Source organism: Scleropages formosus, chromosome 6 (assembly GCF_900964775.1).
Source record: "Scleropages formosus chromosome 6, fSclFor1.1, whole genome shotgun sequence".
NCBI lineage: Eukaryota > Metazoa > Chordata > Actinopteri > Osteoglossiformes > Osteoglossidae > Scleropages > Scleropages formosus.
Genome location: NC_041811.1, coordinates 28185681 through 28207095, shown reverse-complemented (window position 1 = coordinate 28207095; position 21415 = coordinate 28185681). Strand labels below are relative to the sequence as shown.

General features: G+C 38.6%; 2 protein-coding genes across 7 annotated transcripts in view; both read left to right on the top strand.

The window, feature by feature from the left end:
• The window catches only part of pdlim5b (PDZ and LIM domain 5b), a 31656-nt gene extending 20158 nt beyond the window's left edge, over positions 1 to 11498 (top strand). For both annotated transcript variants that reach the window (XM_018753804.2, XM_018753808.2), the window contains 8 exons: positions 1040 to 1206; positions 2010 to 2040; positions 4642 to 4811; positions 6418 to 6625; positions 6709 to 6889; positions 7603 to 7723; positions 7830 to 7945; positions 9380 to 11498. In XM_018753804.2, the coding sequence (XP_018609320.1) occupies positions 1040 to 1206; positions 2010 to 2040; positions 4642 to 4811; positions 6418 to 6625; positions 6709 to 6889; positions 7603 to 7723; positions 7830 to 7945; positions 9380 to 9469 (1084 nt within the window). In that variant the 3' untranslated portion in view covers positions 9470 to 11498. The remainder of the gene's footprint in view (positions 1 to 1039; positions 1207 to 2009; positions 2041 to 4641; positions 4812 to 6417; positions 6626 to 6708; positions 6890 to 7602; positions 7724 to 7829; positions 7946 to 9379) is intronic.
• An 836-nt stretch (positions 11499 to 12334) lies between these two features.
• bmpr1bb (bone morphogenetic protein receptor, type IBb) overlaps positions 12335 to 21415 on the top strand; it is a 36455-nt gene continuing 27374 nt past the window's right edge. For 3 of the 5 annotated variants that reach the window (XR_001966175.1, XM_018753266.1, XM_018753247.1), the window contains exon 1: positions 12335 to 12677. The gene's annotated coding sequence lies outside the window, so the exon portion shown is untranslated. Of the gene's footprint in view, positions 12678 to 13118; positions 13415 to 13587; positions 13614 to 21415 lie in introns of those variants that run through there. The other 2 variants (XM_018753255.1, XM_029252650.1) reach the window with 2 other exon arrangements.

The window sequence follows — 21415 nt, the reverse complement described above, 5'->3', positions numbered from 1 at the left end:
GCACCTTTTCTGTGACTGGCTCCATCTAGTGTTGAAACTGAGAAGTGCAACAGAGTTGAGCTCAAGCGCCATGTGCGGGCCATATTCAATTATATTTTCAGAATTTGCTGCGGGCCAATAAAAACTGACCCGCGGGCCGCAGTTTGGACACCCCTGCTCTAGAGTTATATTGAGGCAAGTGTGCTTTGACATGCTGTGTCTGGGTGCTGTGAGTGTGTTGACTGTTCCTGTGTTCCCTGTGATTCTCAAATCTCACTCTACTTCGTTGAGTTGACAACATGTGATTATAGCTGATCAATCCATTTTTTTAGGCTATATTTATATCGTCATTAAAGACTGAGAAACTGTTTGTAATGGTACTCTCAGATGGAAAAGGTGGTTTACTTTGCTTTTGAATTTTATATTCAGTGGATTCATATTTGTGTGAGGCTGGGGTTTCCTGTATTTTAATGTTGTGGGTTTTAAGATGACATACCCTAAACCCTTGGTCTGTCAAGAATCTTTCAGTACTGGGGCTGCTTGAGATTCCTCAAATGAAATTACAATGCTTCATTGGAGGAAAGTGCCAGTTTTCCATTGACTTGTTTTTCTTTTTCTTTTTTTTCTGATTCCCTTTCCTGCTATTCCTTTGTGTCTCTCCATATTGCTCCTCAGTTTCAGCATGTTTGTTTTTTTTTTATTTATTTTTTTTTTTTAATGTTGACATAGAGGTAACCTCAGTCTGTGCTACATTTTCTACTTTATGCAATAAACACTGAATGGTCAGTATCCATTAGACTGAGTTATAAGTAATGCTCTTTAATAACTGGATTGTGAAGCACTTTACTGGGGTTTTATATGGTCTGTCAAAACTAATGAAGTCATCCTGATAAAAGTAATTCAGAATACCTTTTGTCCAGTGAAACTGTTTAATTATTTAAAATTTTGCTGTCATATTATTCTCATACATAAAGCTTAGTTGGTATACACTGTATTAAGATGATGATGACAGGTAGTGGTGATGGGAATGATAACCTTAATGGGACGTTTTGTGGTTTAGGGCTTCCAGAAAGCCCATTGATGATCCCGAACCCCACCTGGTGCAGCCGCATTGTGATACTAGTAAGAAGTGGCTGGTGGAGGACCAAGAAGACTGGAACTCCCGTACAGGCACTTCACAGTCCCGTTCCTTCCGCATTCTTGCCCAGATGACTGGCACAGAAAGTTGTGAGTACACTGGGACCCCCTGCCTGTTGCACCTACACTTTCCCATCCTTCCATGTACATTCAGTATTGCTCAAAAATTTGTCTACACTAATATGGGTTAAACTGGAGTGAAGAGTCAAAGAAGGGCTGGGAAGACATGTTAGCTGACATCCTGCTGTAACTTGTTAACTGAATGCCTTGTGAAGAACAAAAAAGTATCCAACAAGTTCATTCAGTCTTTTGTCTGGTACTGTATGTTCCCAGCCTCAAGCAAGGCCATTAGTCAGATAATGTGTTTGAAAGGATTATCTCATTGGTCTATATGGCTGACAAACCCTGTAGAACCTTGGGCCATAAATCAGTAGTCAGAAGAAGCACCATAAATTTACAGAATTCCTTTTGAAAAACATTTCTGTTGGTGTGTTTATAATGAATGAAGTCTTGAGTCTTAACAAATACCATTGTTAATTATTTTAGTTAAGTCATAATTCCTCACCAGTGAAAAACTAACTAAAGGGTTTATTTTTTTCCACAAATTAATCTACTAAAGTAACATGTTTATATTTAATTTTGACCTGTAAATTGTAATTATAAATCGGTGTTTCATATTGATTGGTAATTTTGATAATTGGTTTGATAATTTTGATAATAATGGTTGAATGCTTTTGGAAGATTGTGGCTGACGGTCTTCTCAAGGACCTGAGTCATGGCTGTGACTGTAGTTATGTAAGTGGTGTGGATGGGTCCTGGACATAGGTCCACCTCCTAAGTGATCTGTAAATATATACTCTGGATGGATGTTAACTCATATTTGTATCTTTCAGCCAAAGGCCAGGAGAATGATGCTGTGAAGCAGTAAGTGCACTGTGCTTTTTGAGTTATCCTCTGTGCTATTGATCTCTTCTTTGTTTTAAACTTCATGTTCGATAATTGGATTAAACAAAGTAGCCCCTGAGGAGAATGTAGTTAAGTACAAGTGATTTGACTGGAAGTCCACCCAAGAACTCCATGTGTAGTCTCCTCAGTGGTGTATTTGTCTCGACACATGTGCAGTGTTCGTGTATGAAGCAGTGTGCTCCATGTCATTCCTCACTGCTCCCTTCTTGCTACCTCTTTATTTCACTGCTGATCCACTGTTACATTTTCATTCTTTACATTTTTATTTTCTTGTTCCTTTCTCAGTGGTTCCTGTAATGTAGTTAATTTCATTAATCTTTGGCCCAGATGCATTTTTGAACACTTGCAATACATACTCATCCCTTATATAATGAGGTTCCGTACAGTGAAAAACAGCTACAATGACTAATAAAAAATGTTACCTTTTTTTAGACAACAGGTTTATTGTTTATTACAATGGCATTTTTGTTACTTGGTCATTTTACTTCCTCAGGTATTTTATTCTCTACAGCAGCAGTGTTGCTTGTATAAGATGTTTTGGGACAGCAATACATATTTAGTGTCTCAAACCTAACAGGTTTTTGTTCCTCAGTCGTTTTAGTTTTACAAATGTAATGATACCTTTACATTATTCTGGAAGTAGTGACTGCAAGTGTACATGTAAGGTTTAAACGGTGGTGGTTGGACTCCTGTGAATATAGGTAGGGGATGGAGAAAGATATTCATTTAAGAAGTTTAACACAGTCACACTTATTTTATAACATTTTATGTCCTACTTCCTGTCTTATTGACAATATCAAGCAATCACAATCATTGAGGTAAACATAAATTGTAAACATAAAACAAATCATAAAGGTAAACATACATCAAAATAACATCAATTGACAGGATATAAATAATGGTTTTTCCTGCAATGCTATTGTATTTCAAATTCTTTTGCATAAAATAGCTTTTATTTTGGTATTTGTGTATGTAGGGAATAATGGTAATTTGATTTCCTCACAACAGCAGTTTTCCCAATGGGGTGATTTTGTGTAAAGTATTAACTCTATTATGTGAGTTTTTGTAGTTCACCCTTCATGGTTTCAGTATCTGAGCTCATTGATTATCCATTGCTCTTGTCCGCAGACTAAGCAAACACACAATCATAATCGCAAAATCAGTTTAGCCCCTTTACCCCTAGATGGCAGCATATGAAAGGACTTGTAGCAGAATGCGGCTGGTGGTGCCAACAGAAACACCACTTTAAAATCGAGCTCTCTGTGTGGAGTTTTCTACAGATAGTGCAAAGAGGTGGCTGACTTTGAAATTATGCAAAGGGTTAAGCTCATGCCTCAACTGAGAATCCTTTGGGTTCTGTGTGTGCTTTCCTGGTGGCCAGTTCTTCCCCTAAAGCAGTGAATGTTCAGTGTCATGCATGGATCGTGACAGTTTTCTGATCTCTTTCTTGCTGAAGGCAGTATTGTCCTCAGAATAGATGTTTTTCTCATGCTGCAGTGTCCACATGGCCCTGGGTGGCAGGCTGCTGGCTGCAAGCAGGATAGCCAGAGCCTCTGACAGAGTTAGCCTTATAGTGCTTGTGTTCCTCCTCTAATGAGCCAACACTCCTGGATTTAGCAGTTTCATTGGATCAGGCTGTATGTGGTCTTTATCAGACCCAATCTACCTCCCCACTAATTGAGTTGATTGGTGAGTATATTAATGAGCTGCCTGGTAATTGGTTGTAATGAATGCCGGGCTGGGTTGTGTCTGCTTCCAGTCACACCTGCCATACCTATTTTTTTTTATTCAATAATTCAGGTTCAATGGGATGCTCAGGGTTGTCTTTGTAGCGGTCTTTCTTGTGCAGCACAGAGAGAATGTCTTAGCTGCCTGAAAGACTGTTCTGAGCAGCAAGGATACAGCAGCAGTCAAGCTAAGCACAGGTGTCTGGTGAACATCCCATGGAACATCATGCCTCACAGTGCAGTGTCTGTGTATGATGATTCATGCCAAGATTAATGTTTTTGCTGTTTAGATCCATGTTTTTTTTTTTTTTTTCTCCTTTTTTTTCCCCCCCTGATCGTTTTGGCCAGGTTCTCGGTGCTATTTATCTTCCTCTGCACCTTAATAGTGTTCCAGTGGTAGCTCTGTATTGCCCTTGCCAGCTTTGGCTTCATCCCACCCAGCATTACCTTTCATGCTACTGGAGTATCTTCTGCTGTTCTTGATAATGATGCTGCACTTTTTAGTGGAGTACTTTGGTTCAGTTGGATGGTGCACACTGCCGTTTGCTATGTTCTGAAGGCCTGAGCACTAGACGAAGGCCTTTTAAATTGGGGGATGTTTCTGTTTTTCCTCTGGTGCACATGTTGATTCATAAGGGCAGGCTGGCTGTCAGTCTGAAAACATGTATCATCCTTCTCCTTTCCGTAACCCATTTATCTTCAACTAAGTATAATCCTTCTGTCTGGCATTTAACCTCTTTACTCTGCTGTATATAGTCCCTCAGTCAAATTGTGTAGCTTCACTCTCCACTATCTGCCACTGACCTCTCTCCACTCTGGTGTCTCTTTCCAGTGAAACAGTGATTGAGACCCCGCTGAACGTTCACCACTCATCTCCTGTAAAGACTATGACTAAAGTGCCTGCAGGAGGACCCCAGAGCAGCAACAGTGGTTCCATAGCACCCTTCAAGGCCCCCTCTGCTCAGGGCAAACCATCTACCTGGCAGACCAGTCATTCAGCAGGTACCAGTTCAATTGTTTTGCTGTTGGAGACAGTAACTGTGTTCATTCATACATACTTACAGTTAATATATGAAACAAAGGATTTTGGGAACAATGGGCAGCAGCTAAAAAAAAAAAATATTCTTTTGGAAAATTAAGAAAAAAATTAAAAGGTTAAAATAACAACCATAGAACACATAAAATAAGTATTAAAAGCAATTAAGAAATGTGAAAATGTATAGACACATACAAATGTATGTACACATAAACCTGTGTGTGTGTGCAGACATTTTCAAATGTGCTTTCAGAAGAGCTGTGTGTATACAGCAGGATTTTTGTCACTTATTAAATTTCTGTTGAGAACACTCAGAGAAATTAGTGACCTACATTGCCACGTTCATCTCCGCATTAAAATACAAATATGAGTTAAATTAGTAGTAGTAATAATAATTTTTTTTATTATTATTACGTGTAAGAGATTAAATGAGTAATTAAAAAAGTTAATGTGAATAAAATTAGTAATATCAAGGTATGGGACCGCCATTATTTAACTTACTTCCGTCCCATGTCTGGTGGTGTTAACTAGTTGGTGGGTAGTTGAACATGCTTATAGGATGAATCCATTAACAGTTGACATTGAATAGGAGTTAGCAGGGGAAAAGGGTATTTTTATTTTCAGTCATCTTTCATTACTTTTTCATTTTAATATAGTTCAAACTTAATAAAATGTCTTAAATTTACACAAGTTAATACTTATTATAGTTAGCCATAGGAAAGACTTGTTGTTCTAACATCCAGGATTTCGCTCAGCTCTTAACAGTATATCTAATTCAAAAGCTACAGTCTTTAAAAAAATGAGAAGATTGCCTGGCTCAGAACCTCTTCTTGAAGGAGCTTCTCTATGTCTATAATACACACACACACATTTTCAGAACCGCTAGTCCCATATGGGGTCGCGGGGAACCGGAGCCTACCCGGCAACACAGGGCGTAAGGGCGGAGGGGGAGGGGACACACCCAGGACGGGACGCCAGTCCGCCGCAAGGTACCCCCAGTGGGACTCGAACCCCAGACCTACCGGAGAGCAGGATCCGGTCCAATTCACTGCGCCACCGTGCCCCCCTATGTCTGTAATACTCTAAAGAATCTCTGCACTTAAAGGAAATCAGTAATAGAATGTATCTGAAAGGAATTTCTTTAGGGAATCTGTGTGCATATGTGTACATGACTGTGTGTTGAAGTGTTGTAGCTATTCTACAGAAAGGTGTCCTCTCTCATGATGCTGTCATTGAGCCTCAGGTCTCTTGTCTGTCTCACTGGGCTCTCATCTCATCCATGAGTTCAGTTTAATGTAGTAATATTGGGCAGCTGGTAGCGTAGTGGTTAGAGCAGCTGCCTTTGGATCCAGAGGTTGCAGGTTTGAATTCCACCTCCAGCTGTACTACCTTTGAGAAAGATACCCTAAATTCTTTCAGTAAAAGAAAATACCAGCTGTAAAAATGGGTAAAAACTTGTAGGTAGCTTAACACTGCGAGTGGTTTTGGAGAAAAGTGTTAACTAAGTGAATAAATTTAAAAATGTAATATCTAGTGCTGTCTTAACTTGTCCAACCCTTGAATGTCCAACAGGATCCAACCTGTCCAAGACTGCACCTCATAAGGGTCAGGTTACACCCTCTTTTGGTCAAGTGAGCTCCAGTGGAGCAAAGGGACCTGTGTTGGACCGCCCTGCACCCCAACCACATCCCAAAGACCAGAATAGTCTTGTGCAGAGGGCAGAGCACATCCCTGCTGGGACACGCACACCCATGTGTGCCCAGTGCAACAAAGTCATCAGGTGAGTTATGTGCAGAAACCTCCTATTCCTCTTATCACCTCTGAGCTATTGTGTTTAACTCAGCACCTGGGCTGTGCCTGCAGGGGCCCTTTCCTGGTTGCCATGGGGAAATCATGGCACCCTGAGGAGTTCAACTGTGCACATTGCCATACGTCCCTGGGAGATGTGGGCTTTGTTGAGGAGCGGGGCTCCGTATATTGTGCTCACTGTTATGAACAGTTCTTTGCTCCCATCTGTGCTCGCTGTCAACAGAAGATCCTGGGGGTGAGTAAAGCCCTCACTGCAAGCAAAGGCTCGAGGGGTGAATAAAAACTCTCATTACCAGCAGGATTTTTTGGAAGACACACTTTAATCACAGATGAAAGTGCAGTAATGACTTTTTTCAGATATTTTTCTACATGAGCAGTATATTTTGAATGCTATAAATTAAGTATAATAAAAGTAAAACGAAGGCACAGTATTAAACCTGTGGTGATGACGGAGATGTATTCTATGTTGAAAATGAAACATGAACGTTATAATGTGTGTGAAATGCTATCATATATGGGGGGAGCTGATAGTGTGGTTAGAGTCACTGCCTTTAGATCTGAAGGTTGCCGATTCAAAATTCACCTAATGCTCTAGTACACTTGAACGAAGTACTTGCCCTAAGTTGCTCTAGTATAAATTACACAGCTTTATAAATGGGTAAATGATTGTAGGTTGCTTAACATTGTAAGTTGCTTTGGACAAAAAGAAAAGCATCAGCTAAATTAACAAATGTAAATATAGGGATACAGTTTTGCATTTACTTTTATATTCTTTGGTTTTTTCCAAAATCACACATCAGCTCATTCAAGGAGTGCAATAATGTCAAACAATACATTGACATATAAGTTTCAGTACTGCAATTAATGCTGCGAGGTGCCATAAACAAAGCACTCATGTTTATACCTGTGTGTAGTGAGCTGGCCTTATGAGGCATTCTGTGTCCATAGGAAGTGATCAATGCCCTGAAGCAGACCTGGCATGTGTACTGCTTCCTCTGTGCATCATGCCAGCAGCCCATCCGTAACAACATCTTCCACCTGGAGGATGGCGAGCCCTACTGTGAGAGAGGTAATGAAGAGGAGCAAAGTAGAATCTGCAGAATACTTGTAGAATGCAGTGAAACCCACACAACATGGAGTGAGTGACATTTTAAAAGTTTTGTTTCTGTTTTCAGATTACTATAACCTCTTTGGTACGAGTTGCCATGGCTGTGATTTCCCAATAGAGGCGGGTGACAAGTTCCTGGAGGCCCTAGGATTCACCTGGCACGATACCTGTTTTGTGTGTGCGGTACGTCAGCATGCTGATATGTGTGGAGGATATATACACTAGTGTTCAAAAGTTTGAAATTACCCAGAAATTTTCATGTTTTTGAAAGAATTACAGTGAGAAAACAACTCTGGGATCCTGGCCTTAGAGGGAGAGTTTCAAATAAAAAGCCATATCTGGAACTGGCAAATAGTCATGTGCCGCTTAACGACATTTCACTTAATGACTGACTGCGTATACGATGGTGGCCCCATAAGATTATAATGGAGCTTAAAAAATTCTTATCAACTAGCGACATCGTAGCCGTTGTCATAGCGCAACATGTTATGTGTTCGTGGTGGTGCTGCTGTAAAGAAACTTACAGCGCTGCTGATTGTATAAAAGTATAGCACATACAATGTACAGTATATAATACTTGATAATGATGATAAACAGCTTTTACTGGTTTATGTATTTACTGTACTGTACTTTTCATTGTTATTTGAGTGTACTCTTTCCATTTATAAAAAGTTTACTGAAAACAGCATGCTGTGTTACACCGGCATCAGCACCCTCATAAATCTCGTGTTTACAGCGTCTGACTGCAGCGAGGCTATATCATTTACGTTTGTGTAAGTACACTTTGATGTTTGCGCAACAACACATTTCTCAGAACATATCCCCGTCAAGTGACATGTCTGTAAACGAAAGGGTAAACTGGGCAAAAGAATACAGACATTTCATGGTGGATGACTGGAAGAGAGTATTATGAACAAATGAGTCTAAATCTTCACTGTTGCAGCTGACACTGGTATTTGGCATGAACTGTTTAAGGAAGCAGCCAACTGAGGACCTGTAAGGCATTTGTTTCTCAGACTACAGACTGATGTATTTATTCTCTTTGAAGTTGTGGCTTTGGGCCTTCCCTACATTTTTCTGTCCTGTTCGGATCCAGTTTGCCCTCTTCTCTCAGGACAGTTGTGGACTCCTTTGTATGAAATCTTTAATTGCATTGCAGTTTAACGCGTGGAATAGCCTACATTTCTCGAAACAACAAGACGTGTTTCTTGAGAGAGCTGTTTTCTGTTGGCCATTTTTGAACCTAGATATTAACTTTAGTTAGGTTTCAGTTGTGCTAACACAATTATAAAGAGTTCTCTACCATCACGACCATTACCATTACAGTTCACCATAAGGACATTGCTGAAAATGGAGCTTTGCAGTCATATGTGAATGAGATATAAATCAGTCATTTCAAGCAGTAATTGTAATTTACAACATTAGTAATTCAACATTAGTAATTAGTTATTTTTAAGTCAGTTTAATGGTAATTGATGAAGTATAAGTTGTTTCAAAAACGTGAAGATTTCTGGGTGATTGCGAACTTAACTCTTCTGTGTATATAATATGTATACACAACACAACAGATATTTAGACATGATACTGAGGTGCGACACTGATCTGTGTGTGCTTCAGGTATGCAGCACCAGTCTGGAAAGCCAAGCTTTCTTCTCCAAGAAGGACAAACCACTGTGCAAGAAACATGCCCACACTGTCAAGATCTGAAAATTTAAGGCATGTGGAGCACAAGACCATGCAGTAAAGAAAGTCAAAAGTGACACTGGTTGTCTGATTGTTTACAGTGTCCATTATTCAGGTCTTTTCCACTTTTTGTTTTGGAAATACAGTAGTTTTCTTTCTCCCTTTGCCTTTTATATATTTTGATATGTTTTCAGTTGTGGTCATTTGATGTCTTGCACCTTATTTAAAAAAAGGCTTCTCTTTATTCACATGATCGTAGTTAAAATGTCTCTTTGGGTGTATTGTAGACTCGCATACTATTTGAACAGTTTTCCACTGATTTGTAATACATGAATTTTTCCAAAAGTGCCTTTTTCTGGGAAAGTTCAAAAATTAACACGAAGTTTTAATTTTATGCACCTATTCACAAAAAACTTTTGTTTTAGTGTTCTGGGTTTAGCCACAAAGATTGTATAGTTGCCATTATGAGGAAACGTGATTCTAAAAAAAATATTTACCTTCACGAGAAATGGTAGAGAGCTGTTTTAAAAGATTATTATAAACTGAATGAGGAGACCTTGGAATGTACAGGAGAAAAATAGAGATAATTAAATAGAAATTAAATGCACATATATAAGGGATTATTTAAAAGCCTCTACATACCTATAGAGGGGACTCGAGTAAAGAAATCAGTAAATATAAGTAGATTATTGCTGTTGATTCCCTGAAAATAAGGCACATTGAGCATTACTGTATTGTAAAATAAACCTTTTCTCAATGTAAGCATTTTAATTGTTTTATTTTCAGGGTGATTTATTCTGAAGATTACAAACAAGGTTTGTGTACAAGCATGTTTTTAAAAATGAATAGGAATCTGACAGTGTGTGAGATGCTATATGTGTGGTGGTTCTGTAGGGGTGGTATAGATTTGGGTGATCAGAACAAGTAGGACTGGGGATAATTCAGGGATGCCATCTTCTTAGCTATGATCCAGAATTGTGTTTTTGCATGTACCCCATTCCCCACTTACTTTTTTTTTTTTTAATCAGCTTTGGCTTGAGGGATGTTTCATACATGTTGTTTTCTACATTTACAATACAAAATTGGTGGTGGTAGTTTTGCTTTTTTGCAAGGTGTTGTTTATGCTTTAAAAATTTTTTTGGTTATAGATTTCTTGAGTTTCTCATCTGTTGTAAATTAGTAAATTTTAGTGACAGCTTTTGCTGCTACTGGTTATGTAGACATGTTTTATAAGAATAGCTAAGGCATTTTTGTCTAATATAATTAATGGTCACAAAGTCTTGCACCAGGGTACTGGTAGTGTCTGTACTAGTTAGTGTATACTTCGCATAGGCTGTATTTTCACTAGGTAATAGTTCAGTGACTTTGACACAGCCTTGTGAAAATAACATACTGTATCCTAAAGGTAAAAAAAGGGAGTACATACGTACAGTTCCATAACCAGTCGCAAACAGGCAAATGGGCTGAAATCATACCGTACGGCAGTTCTCTGTGGCCTCCATTTCCTAAGGCTCGTGAGTAAAATGCCCCTGGAGAGTAAAGTGTTGATAGGGTAATGAACAGCAATATTTTATCACTGAGTCTGTGTGGGGATGCAAACTTTAACAATAGTTAAAAAATACCATTATCACTGTTACTGGTTTTAAAGTAATGTGAGAGAACAGATGAGCGATCTAAATGTGCCTCAGGTACACAGTCTATTCCAGACAGACAGTGTACCCCTGCTTTCTCCTTTAGGGTTACATTTAGCAGACTTTAAAGGAGAAAAGGTATTTCTCATAACAACAAATGACAAAGTTGACAGAACACAGAGAAAAACACTTGAGAATACAGTGTAACTTGATGGTAAGAATGTTTGTACGTTTCCCTGGAATGGAAAAGAGATGGTTGGATTAAGGGATGTTACCGTAACGCTTAACAAAACATAAAGCCAGGTCTCAAGCAAAGTGTTTAACAAAATTCACAAGTATTACTTTTTCTGTTCTATGCAAATGTGACCAAAGTGCTGAACTTTTCTGTGCACAAGCAACTAATAAAACTGATTAATATTCAATTTAGTGTGTCTGGCTTTGCGCCACAGCTTTTTTCAGCTCTTTCAATATATTACTTTGTCTGTGTTCTGTGAAGCACTGTTTACAGTTGTCCCTGGATTCCTCATGTTGGGTTACTGTTCCCCATGTTGTTTACTGGTGCTAAAGTGTTCTCTCCCCCCCCCTTTGGCGGTTGTCCTTTTGCCACCACAGGTGAGGTGCTGCGTGAGTCCGAAAGGCAACGCTGTACAACACAGTACAAAAACATGGTGTTCGGGTAGACTGGTGACATTGTCACCCATAGTATACAAGTGACAGAGTGTTTCACTTGAGTATGGATGAGTGACCCATTGTAGGTAGTGTACAGTACTAGCAGTGTAAGTCACCTTGGTGAATAAAGTGTAGGCTGATAACCCTACAGAGTGTTCACTTAGTCTCTTTGGAGAAAAGTGTCTGCTAAATGAAGCAATGTAAATGTGAAAAACAGGTATTTTCACTGTTCCAGTTCTGAAATAAGTGCCATGCTCGTGGATACAACAGCAGGAGGGGGATTTAAATTTGCATCTTCAGAGTTTATGTCCAGTCTCTGAGAACATTAGTGAGAATAGTTCTCTCCCCCCCCCCCTTTTTTTTTGGAATAACTTTTCTATCAAATGGTTTATATCAACTTATTGTATAATTAGTAAATTGAAAATACATGAAAATGATTTAACAATGTAGTGCAAATAGTTATAAAGTATTTGGAAAATTATACTTTTTAAAATCTTTCTAGGGTGAAATTAAGGCTGTTGTAATCTGAAGGTTACTAGTTCAAATCCCACTCTCGATCAAGATACTTTCAAGGGATAGAGTAGTAATACCCTGCTGTATAAAGACGGTAAATCGCTGTAAAGTTGATTATTCCGTATTTAGTGGCATAAAACAAAGGTTTCTCCTAAATAAAGGTTACAATAAGAACGGTGCTGTGTGGAAATGGAACCCTGGCTGGAGCGGCTCGGGGTTCACGTCAGGTGTCAAACAGGGTACAGCGCAGTAGAGTACAGTGCTTGAACAGCCAGGTCTCTGGAGCGAGTTGAGGGAGAAAGAGGCGGTGGTGCTGACCGAGTCCAACACACATTGCCACACAGGGGTTCGGTGTCCTTCAAACCACAGCAGAAGATCATCTCCAAGAGTGTATATAATCTGCGGAGGAGAGAACGGCGGTGAGCTGAAACTTAAATTAAAGGGAGTTAAAAAAAAAAAAAAAATTAAAATAATAAGGGGAAACGCGTCTTTCTCTCACTCTAAATGCGAACAGCGGTCCATTTATCAGGGGCGTAAACCTATGCTAAAATACACGCAGACGATCCGTAAGTGGGCAACTATACGAAATTTCTGAAAAGTCTAGTGTGGTAAAACGTACGTAATTTTAAAGTCTGAAAGGACCACACTCACGTTGGGATGGGAGAGCTGAGGTATAGAAAATATTTAAGAAAAAAAAACGTATTTTTGACAGGTTTTTCTCTTTTGACGCCGTGAAATTCTGTGTGTAACTACGCAGTTGAAAGGTCGTCTGGCGTATATGTCACGTCTAAGTTTTTCAAGCACATTTTAAACTGCTCTCTAGTCAAGAAGTCGCCCTGTCGAAAACCTCTCGTACGACGTCTTAAGGGTTACGTTGAGCTATAGTAGGATCTATCGAATAAACCCAGTTTCTCTATACACATGATATAGACTGAAAACGGTGGATAAGCACTGCGACTCAGCTGAAGGCACTTATTTATGCAGAAAACATTGATTCACTTGATTCTGATTCTCATTGTGACAAACGCTGCGGAGCCATTTAAGGTTGTGGAAGTTGACGACACACAACAGTGACAGTCACAATGCGGATTTTTAAACGCACTGCTTCAGTTGTCTTTAAGTGTTACGGAAAAAAAGAACGGACTTATTGAACCAGGTAAGTTTTATGTTGGTGCCCAAGAATCCTGTTAATAATAGTAGTGCACCTACGCGCCTTGAGGAAACATTCGTAATAACGTGTCAGGTCTCGAGACCTGTCCTCAAAGACGCGTGCCGCCATCTCTAGAAATTTCCACAGCTTAAGTTAAGTTCTTACGAAGCGGCGTTTCTCACAGAAATGTCGGGCTCACACTGTGGTAAAGTTGTGTTTAAAATCTCGTTATGTGTTAAAAGACTGGCTTCCGTTAAATGGCTAATGAGTGGTATCATTGTTCGCCTTTGGCACAGAGTTGTTAGAGCTCTTGGTTTGCAGTCACAAAACTTCGAACTGATGCTGTGGTGCCTGAGGTACTTAACCCGAGCTTTACTCCAGTAAAAATTCCGCACCCCTATGAGAACATCACTGTGTAAGTAGGTTAATGTACAACATTTCATTAATGATTATAATAAGTCTCCTTGGCTTGGGTAAAGCCTGGTGTCAGCTAAATAAATAGTGGTAATTTTTTAGTAAATAGCTGGCAAACTGGTTTTTTGTATTTACCTGATTGTTCTATTTGTTCTACAATATCTAACTTCACTGGCACAGCACACTTCTCATATTGAACATAGGCACATAATTTATTTAAATTAAATATACACTGTAGGTACACATAGACAGACATTTCTGCCAGTAGTTGTAGGTTTGAATCCCATCTACAGCTCTAGTAGCCTTGAGTAAGGTACTTGCCCTGAATTGCTCCAGTAAAATTACCAACTGTATAAATGGGTAAATAGTTGTAGTTAGTTTAAAAGTGTAAGTTGTCCACTACATGTAATATTATAAATGTTAAAACAAAATACCACTTGAGTAGTTTTGAACTGTTACTTTACTGTTGTTAAAGTAGTTTTTTTTTATGTAACATTTACTCTAACCACCTCTGGGTAAGGAGGCATGTTGGTAGAAAAGTAGTTGATGAAGTAGTTGGCATATTCATCAACTACTTTTCTACCAATATGCCTCCTTATCCAGAGGTGGTTATGGTTTAATTTCTAATTGATACTCATACATATTTTCTACAAAAATGCACTGGTTTTTGGTACATTTCAAGTTGTCAGTAACTTTCTTGCAAGGATTTCTGTTCTTATTCCACTTAAAAAGTTTGTGAAACTTTTTGAATTGGGTGATTTAAGCAATTTTTAAGTTTTTAAATAAAAATAACTTTCAAGCTTATTTCTTTCTCAGGGTAATATTTTTCTTTTGGCTTTGATGTGTAGGACTGTAACATCTCCTGACCTTCAGGGAATTCCATAAAATTTCATAAAAGTATGAAATATAAATGAATCATTTTAATGTGCACTTACATGTTAATTACTCTTAATGTAACTGACCTTGGTGAAGCCTGGTGTTTTGTTCGTAAAAATGAGCAATGTGAAGCTGTTTTCCAAATTTGAGAATGTTGACATTTTTATATGGAACATCTCCAATTGGACCTTTTATATCATTCTGCAAAGTGTCCCTGGGAAAAATGCGAGGAAAAAGATTCATGTTTTTAAGTCTCCCTTGTCTTTGTTGTGCAAGGGGTTTGGGTCTGTAGTTCCAAAGTATGTGAGTGAGACCTAGTGTAGCAGTTAAGTGAATATTCAGGTCACAGTGCTGTTCATGTTGGCCTTTTTACTTGAGTTTGGCTCTGCTATGCTCACTAGGATATTGATTGTTGTCCACTTTAAGTATGTCCACATACGGGAAGAGTTAGAAGGAACTCTGGCTTTCTACAGAGCAAGCAGTGTCATTTCTGGGGCTGTCACTATTGATCATTTTGGTAATCGAGTAATCAGACAATAATTTTGGCGAGTACTTGTAATTGTTTTAGTCACAATAAAAATAGAATCAAGTGAACAATAACATCATGCTTTGCATTTCAAAATTGAAAATAAAGCCATGGTTAATTTTTGTAAGGGTTATAATTTCTTGATTTGTGTGATTAGTAACCATCAAACATGCTAACCCAAGCGGGAGTTTATGAGTTATGAAACCGCGATGAAAAGTAATGTGAACATTTTGAAACATGGATATATTCACGCCTTAACTTCACATTTCATCAGAGTTTATCATCATCTACATTCCATTAAATTGTGCTCTCTGACGGATGTTGAAGTGGTGAAACTCTTTATAATGCAAATATATCATACATATATCATGTTCGGTCTTGTGTTTAAAACGGCATGCAAATTAACAGTATTCAAAATGATTAAAGCTAGTAGTGAACTTACCGTGCTGGCGGAGCATCTGTTACGCCTGGACGTCACCTTTTCAGGTGCTGTAGCATTGCAGATGTGCTGTTATTGTATTTAAGTTGGTTTTTGTACAGACTGCAGACAACTGTTATTCTTTTCTTCTAACGTGAAGTGTTCCCACACCATTGACATTTTTTGCCGTTTCTTGCACGGACCCTCGTCTGTGCACCGTCGCCTTTCTGCCATTTTGCCGAGTACTCGACACGGGAAATTGTACTCGGATTTTTTTTTTTTAAACCGGGTACTCGAAATTAATCGAGTAATCGTGACAGCCCTAGTCATTTCTAGTCCTGAAATTCTGGCAATATGGCTCTGCTTTGGGAACACCCTGGTCACAGGATGATGTGTTAAGTTTTGCAGGTCAAAGCTCTCTTTATAAGGGAGAGTGCTGGGTAATTATCTGGTTTCTCTGCCCTGCTGTCTGCACTATTCAGCAGTGGAGTTCTTCAACCACAGGCTCATCTTCAGAAATCAATTTGGGAACGGGCCGAAAACTTACCTGTGGAAAAACAACACACATGCCAGCAGATAAAGAATAAAAAATCAGTACAGATTTTTATGCATTGAATCATTGTCAGTAATTTCTTGTCCATCTTAGGGTTGTGATGCAAATACAGTATTTTGGAATGTTTAATATGTTGCTATGTATGATTTGTATTGCAGATGAAGTGAAACATTCAGGATGCTGGATCTAGTGGTAATCGTTGAGCCCTTACACCTGCTTCCTTTTCTGAAGTTACAGGAAGTCACGACTAATGAAGGAACAGCTCGTACACTGACTGCTGAGCATATGGGTGTCGAAAAAGAAGCTTGTAGCGTCAGAAGGAGAGAGGGGGCTGTACAGGGAGCTTGTACTTCAAACTGGCGACCTTGATGGTGGCCTGTGCTCAGCTTATATGCCTAGAGTTTTGTCCACATATGTTTAACATTACTAGAAACACACTGCACCAGCAAAACTTAAACAGCCCTAGCTGTACTGTAGGTTGTCAGAGCTGAGTAGCTGAATGGGAAAACTCTCCGCATAACGTGCTCGAGCTAATGTCAGGGCTACTGACAACCCTACATTGAATTTGCTGGCTGTCCTTGTATACACACATACAAGAAGGGAGTTTTTTTCTTGTTACAATTTTTGTTGTGTGGTTTATCTGGCTTTTAATATACTTTTAATAATTTAATTAATGTTAAAATTGTTTAATACTCTGTGCATGGGTGCCAGTTATGGAGTGAGGGTTCAAAAGATTAATTCAAATTAGAATTTTTCTCTAGTATTAAAATTAATTGGGTTAACTCAAGCAAACAAATAAGGACAGAACAGCAGTGAAGTCGTAAACATGAAAACAAAAGAGCAAACAAATCAGACTTTTACATCACTCTCACTAATGTAAGTCAAATGAAAAGACTTCAAGAAAGATCAGTGTTAAAACATGTTGACAGACTCAATCACATCTCAGAGTCATATGCCAGCTGCTCTAAAAGAATAATAGAAATGTATTCACTTCATCTGAACAGAGTAGGCAAGGGTCCCTACAAATATTATCAGTAGCTTGAAATCTCTTCATAAGTAAAATGGAAACTGTGGGTCAGTTCAAGACTATGTACATCACAGAATATTCCAAACCATCATACTTCCTGCTGGTCTAAAAACTGTTGTTTTATTTTACTTTTCCAAACATCAATAATAAAACTGAATACATTTATGTTTACCTTATTTTTCAGTCTTCTAAAAATTATTTTGTTTAGTATTTCTTTACTGCTCAATTGAAATGACTACTGGATTATCCTTTATAAGGTTAGAGAATTAAGAAACATGCTGGGTTCATTATTACAAAGTTTTATCAAGTAACATTTGTACCAACACGGTTAAAAATGACAGTCCTTTTCCCAACAGTTCCCTAAAGCATTATTGTCCTAGCACAAAATCCAGCATACACAGAGCTGTACCAGGACCAGCTTTGAAAAACTTTTGAGACAGCTGCATTGTCATATTTACTGCAAAGTAACTAATTTGAAGAGTAAGTCTTTTGCTTACTTTTCTCTTAGGTGCTTCTAGATTCTGTCACTGGGTCTTGCATCAGTTCCAGTAACATTATGCTAAGGCTAAGTTTATAGACAGAACGCTTCAGTGTTTATGAGATCTGCACTCTTCTGCTTCTGCCTGATCCACATTAAACAGTTTAAGAATGCCTTCAATCCATATTTGCAAATACAAAAAAAAGACAAAATAATTTTAAATATGTACTCCAACTCTAGTGGGTGCTGTTGTTTAATGATGAGGGGTGCTATTTTGTTTTATCCCTTTTCCAAATTTATATATGTCTGTTTACTGATGTGATTGGCAACACATTTTCACTCTTTGGCACCATGGTTAAGTCACTGGACAGCCAGTAGTGATTGGAGCTGCTGCCTTAGACCCAAAGGTTGCAGGTTTGAATCCCACTTCTGGCTCTAGTACCCCTGGGCAAGGTACTTACCCTGAATTGCTCCAGTAGAAATTACTCAGCTGTCTAAATGGGTAAATAATTATAAGTACCTTAACACTGTAAGTTGCTTTGGAGAAAAGCATCAGCTAAATGAATAAATGTAAATATGACAGGCAATGTACTGAAGCTCATAAACCAGTAGCACTTGAATCCCCAGTCTCTGATTGGTCATGATCAAGTTATCAGAACACCGATAATTATTTAAGGCATCCGTTAAAGTTGACACCCTTTGCGTTTTGAACACCAGGGCTGGGCCTCTCTGGTTACGGTTGTATTAAATCCAGTTCAGTTTATTTTCCCGCCAGATTTGTGAGGGAATGCATCTGACACAGGAGGCAGAGTTGCTGGCCCAGCATATGTTGTAACATGGAACTCAGCCCTTCCTACATAGATGCGTGCATGAAGGATATCTTTTGAGGCCTGTGGTTCACACGTTGTCTTGCTATTATGGGTGCTTATTATTTTACACCCTAGACTGAATGAGTGTAACTTCTGACATAAGGCTGTGGAGACAGAATTGAGATAGTCCTTTGCAGCCCGACTACTTTGATATCCTCTGATCTGCTGTGTTTCTGTGGGTAAGACCTTGGATGTTTAGTTTATTTATGTCAAAGTAACAACCGGCCTTTGTTTGCGTGTGTTCATTCAGAATTTTTGTGTTATTTCTTCCTTCTGGTTGTTAGAACCTTCAGGGTGCCTTTGTTTGTCTTAGATGTGACAAGGTTTGAAACATGACTTTCTGGTTCCTTTCATTTTCAATGTATATATGAAAAATAAGCAGTGTAGAGGTGTTGGATGTGGCATATGGTCACCAAGGAAGGGCTCTTGCAGTTAGCTATCTAATGATGTGGTGGGTAGATTGGATTGTGACAGATTTTGGCCAGAGTAGGGCAGAGAGCCAAACGAGGGCTTTCTGTTAATATTTTTTTAGGATGTCAGGAATAATGGCTTCAACAGCTGGAAAGGAAACAACGGTTATGGGAATTGCTGTTTTCTTTCCAGTTTGTATTTAGGGGACCAGCATATCTCTTTCCTTTCCCCACATGACCCAGTGCCTCGTGTAAAGGCATTAACTTTCCAGAAATGTCGTAACTCCACCCAGTCTGCGTTTGACTGTACTCGTCTGTTGTCCCCTTGTCTTCCCTTTTCAGGAGTTATGATTAGTTCTCTGTATGTTGCTTCAGAAGTTCACGTCTTTCTTATGGTGGATTTCTGCTTGTGTGTTTGTCTTTTAAGTATTTGCTTGAGGTAGTATGGAAGAAATCAAAGTATACAGCCAGGCTTTGATAGACTTTAGTGTCCATTTATTGATGATATCTGGAATTCCAGTAGCTGCCATATTGCACCATAAAATTCTAGTGTAGAGGGGTCTGGTTCTTTGAGACCTGATAGTTTCTGATGGGATTTCCAGGCCTCCAAAAATGGTTGTGTGTGTGTGTGTGTGTGTGTGTGTGTGTGTGTGTGTGTGTGTGTGTGTGTGTGTGTGTGTGTGTATATATATATATATATATATATATATATATATATATATATTAAGGCACTCATCCCAGGCAGTACTAGGAGGATGGTGCTTAATGGGGTCGCCCATCAAGATGGAAAACTGTCTATGAAAATTTTGGCCCATGGCAACTCTATGACAAGTGATTTCTTCACTATACTTTTAGTCTCTTGAGCTCAGTTCCAGTGATCTTGACATGTAATGTCAACATGACTTCTTAGGAGATACTTACTGCTTAGGAGAAGTCAGCACTGGGGCAAATCAGATGGGACAGGTTCTCAATTATTTCTGCTGTCGAGTCCTGTCAGGTTTAGCCCTGCTTGCTGCAAATCCATGTTAAAATTCACATTTCCCTATGAATTTGAAATGAGCAAAAGTTTAAATGTGTTGTGAGCTAATTATAATCAGGAGTGCAATGCTACATGCTAAAAATATGTACTTATGTGTTTAAAATGCTTATTCTGAAGAAGCTTGTATTCAGTGACTTCTTCTATCCAGCAATCTTGCATGACAATTATAATTCCTGGAATACACCAGCTATTCATGTTGATTCAAGAAGAAAATGAAATATTGGGTGCTGTCGTTATATCATTAAGATGGAAAATCAACACAAGATGCTTGGAGGCTGAGGCTTACTGCTGTGACTAATTTGTCTTCCTGCAAAGGAAGTTTTGCCAGTCTGATAATTGTTTTGGGACTGGGAATAAAACTTCTTTGTTGTGGCTCAAGATGAGAGCTCCACATTTATTTCTTTAGCAGACACTTTACTCCAAATCCTCTTACAACACTTTACACATTTATACAGCTGGGTAATTTTTACTGCAGTAATTCAGGGTAAGTACCTTGCTTAAGGATACTACAGGAGGAGGTGGGATTCAAACTTCAAGTGCATTTGAGCAAATATAACTCCTGTGCTACTTGCTGCCCCCATCTTTGAATAAGAATTGGCAATAATGCCTCCCTCTTTTAACTTGGTGCATGTCTCTGTGCTATTTCTGTTTTTCTGCAGGTGCTATGATTCATGGTGGTGCAATGGTGCACAGTGCCCTTTGCCTCTTGAATAGTAACTAGTGAATTTTTTATAATTATGCTATCATGAATATATTTGCATGTATTTTTTTTTTTAAGTTGTATGTTTTACCAGTCTTCTGACACGGGAATATTGTGTTTATGTTTTGCTAGGCATGGTGTCTTTTTGAGTGGTTATTGTTGTCACATTTTCCTTCATTTATTTTTTTGTTAAATGTTACAATTGTATAAATAAGGGAAGTAATTTAGAATATAGTCTTATGAGTTTTCTCCCTTTTAATTATTTTAGGAAATTTGTGTAAAACAGTGTAAAACCAGCTCCACCAAAGTTTTTTAACAGTAATATTTTCATTTGAAACATTTTTTGTGAATTTTTTTTTTTTTTTTTAAATACGCAAGTAGTTTTCTTACACTGTTTAGTCAGTTGCAGGGATGTGGTTGCCACACGGGTGAGACAGAAGTGATGTTCAGCAGCGTTATCCAAACATGGTTGGTTGTGCTCTTATTGTTTTATTGAGAAGAACACAAGCAAAACTGTGACTAATGGCCTTTTAAGGCAGGATCAACGTATACTCAGCAGGGTAAAAAACAACTGAAAGGTCCATCACTTTAACACAGTCAAAACTGTAGTCAAAACTCACACTTCTTAGCTCTTGACTCCTTGTCTCTCCTTAAGTAGCTCCAAAAAACTCTTCAGACAAGCACCCTTAAGTGTTTT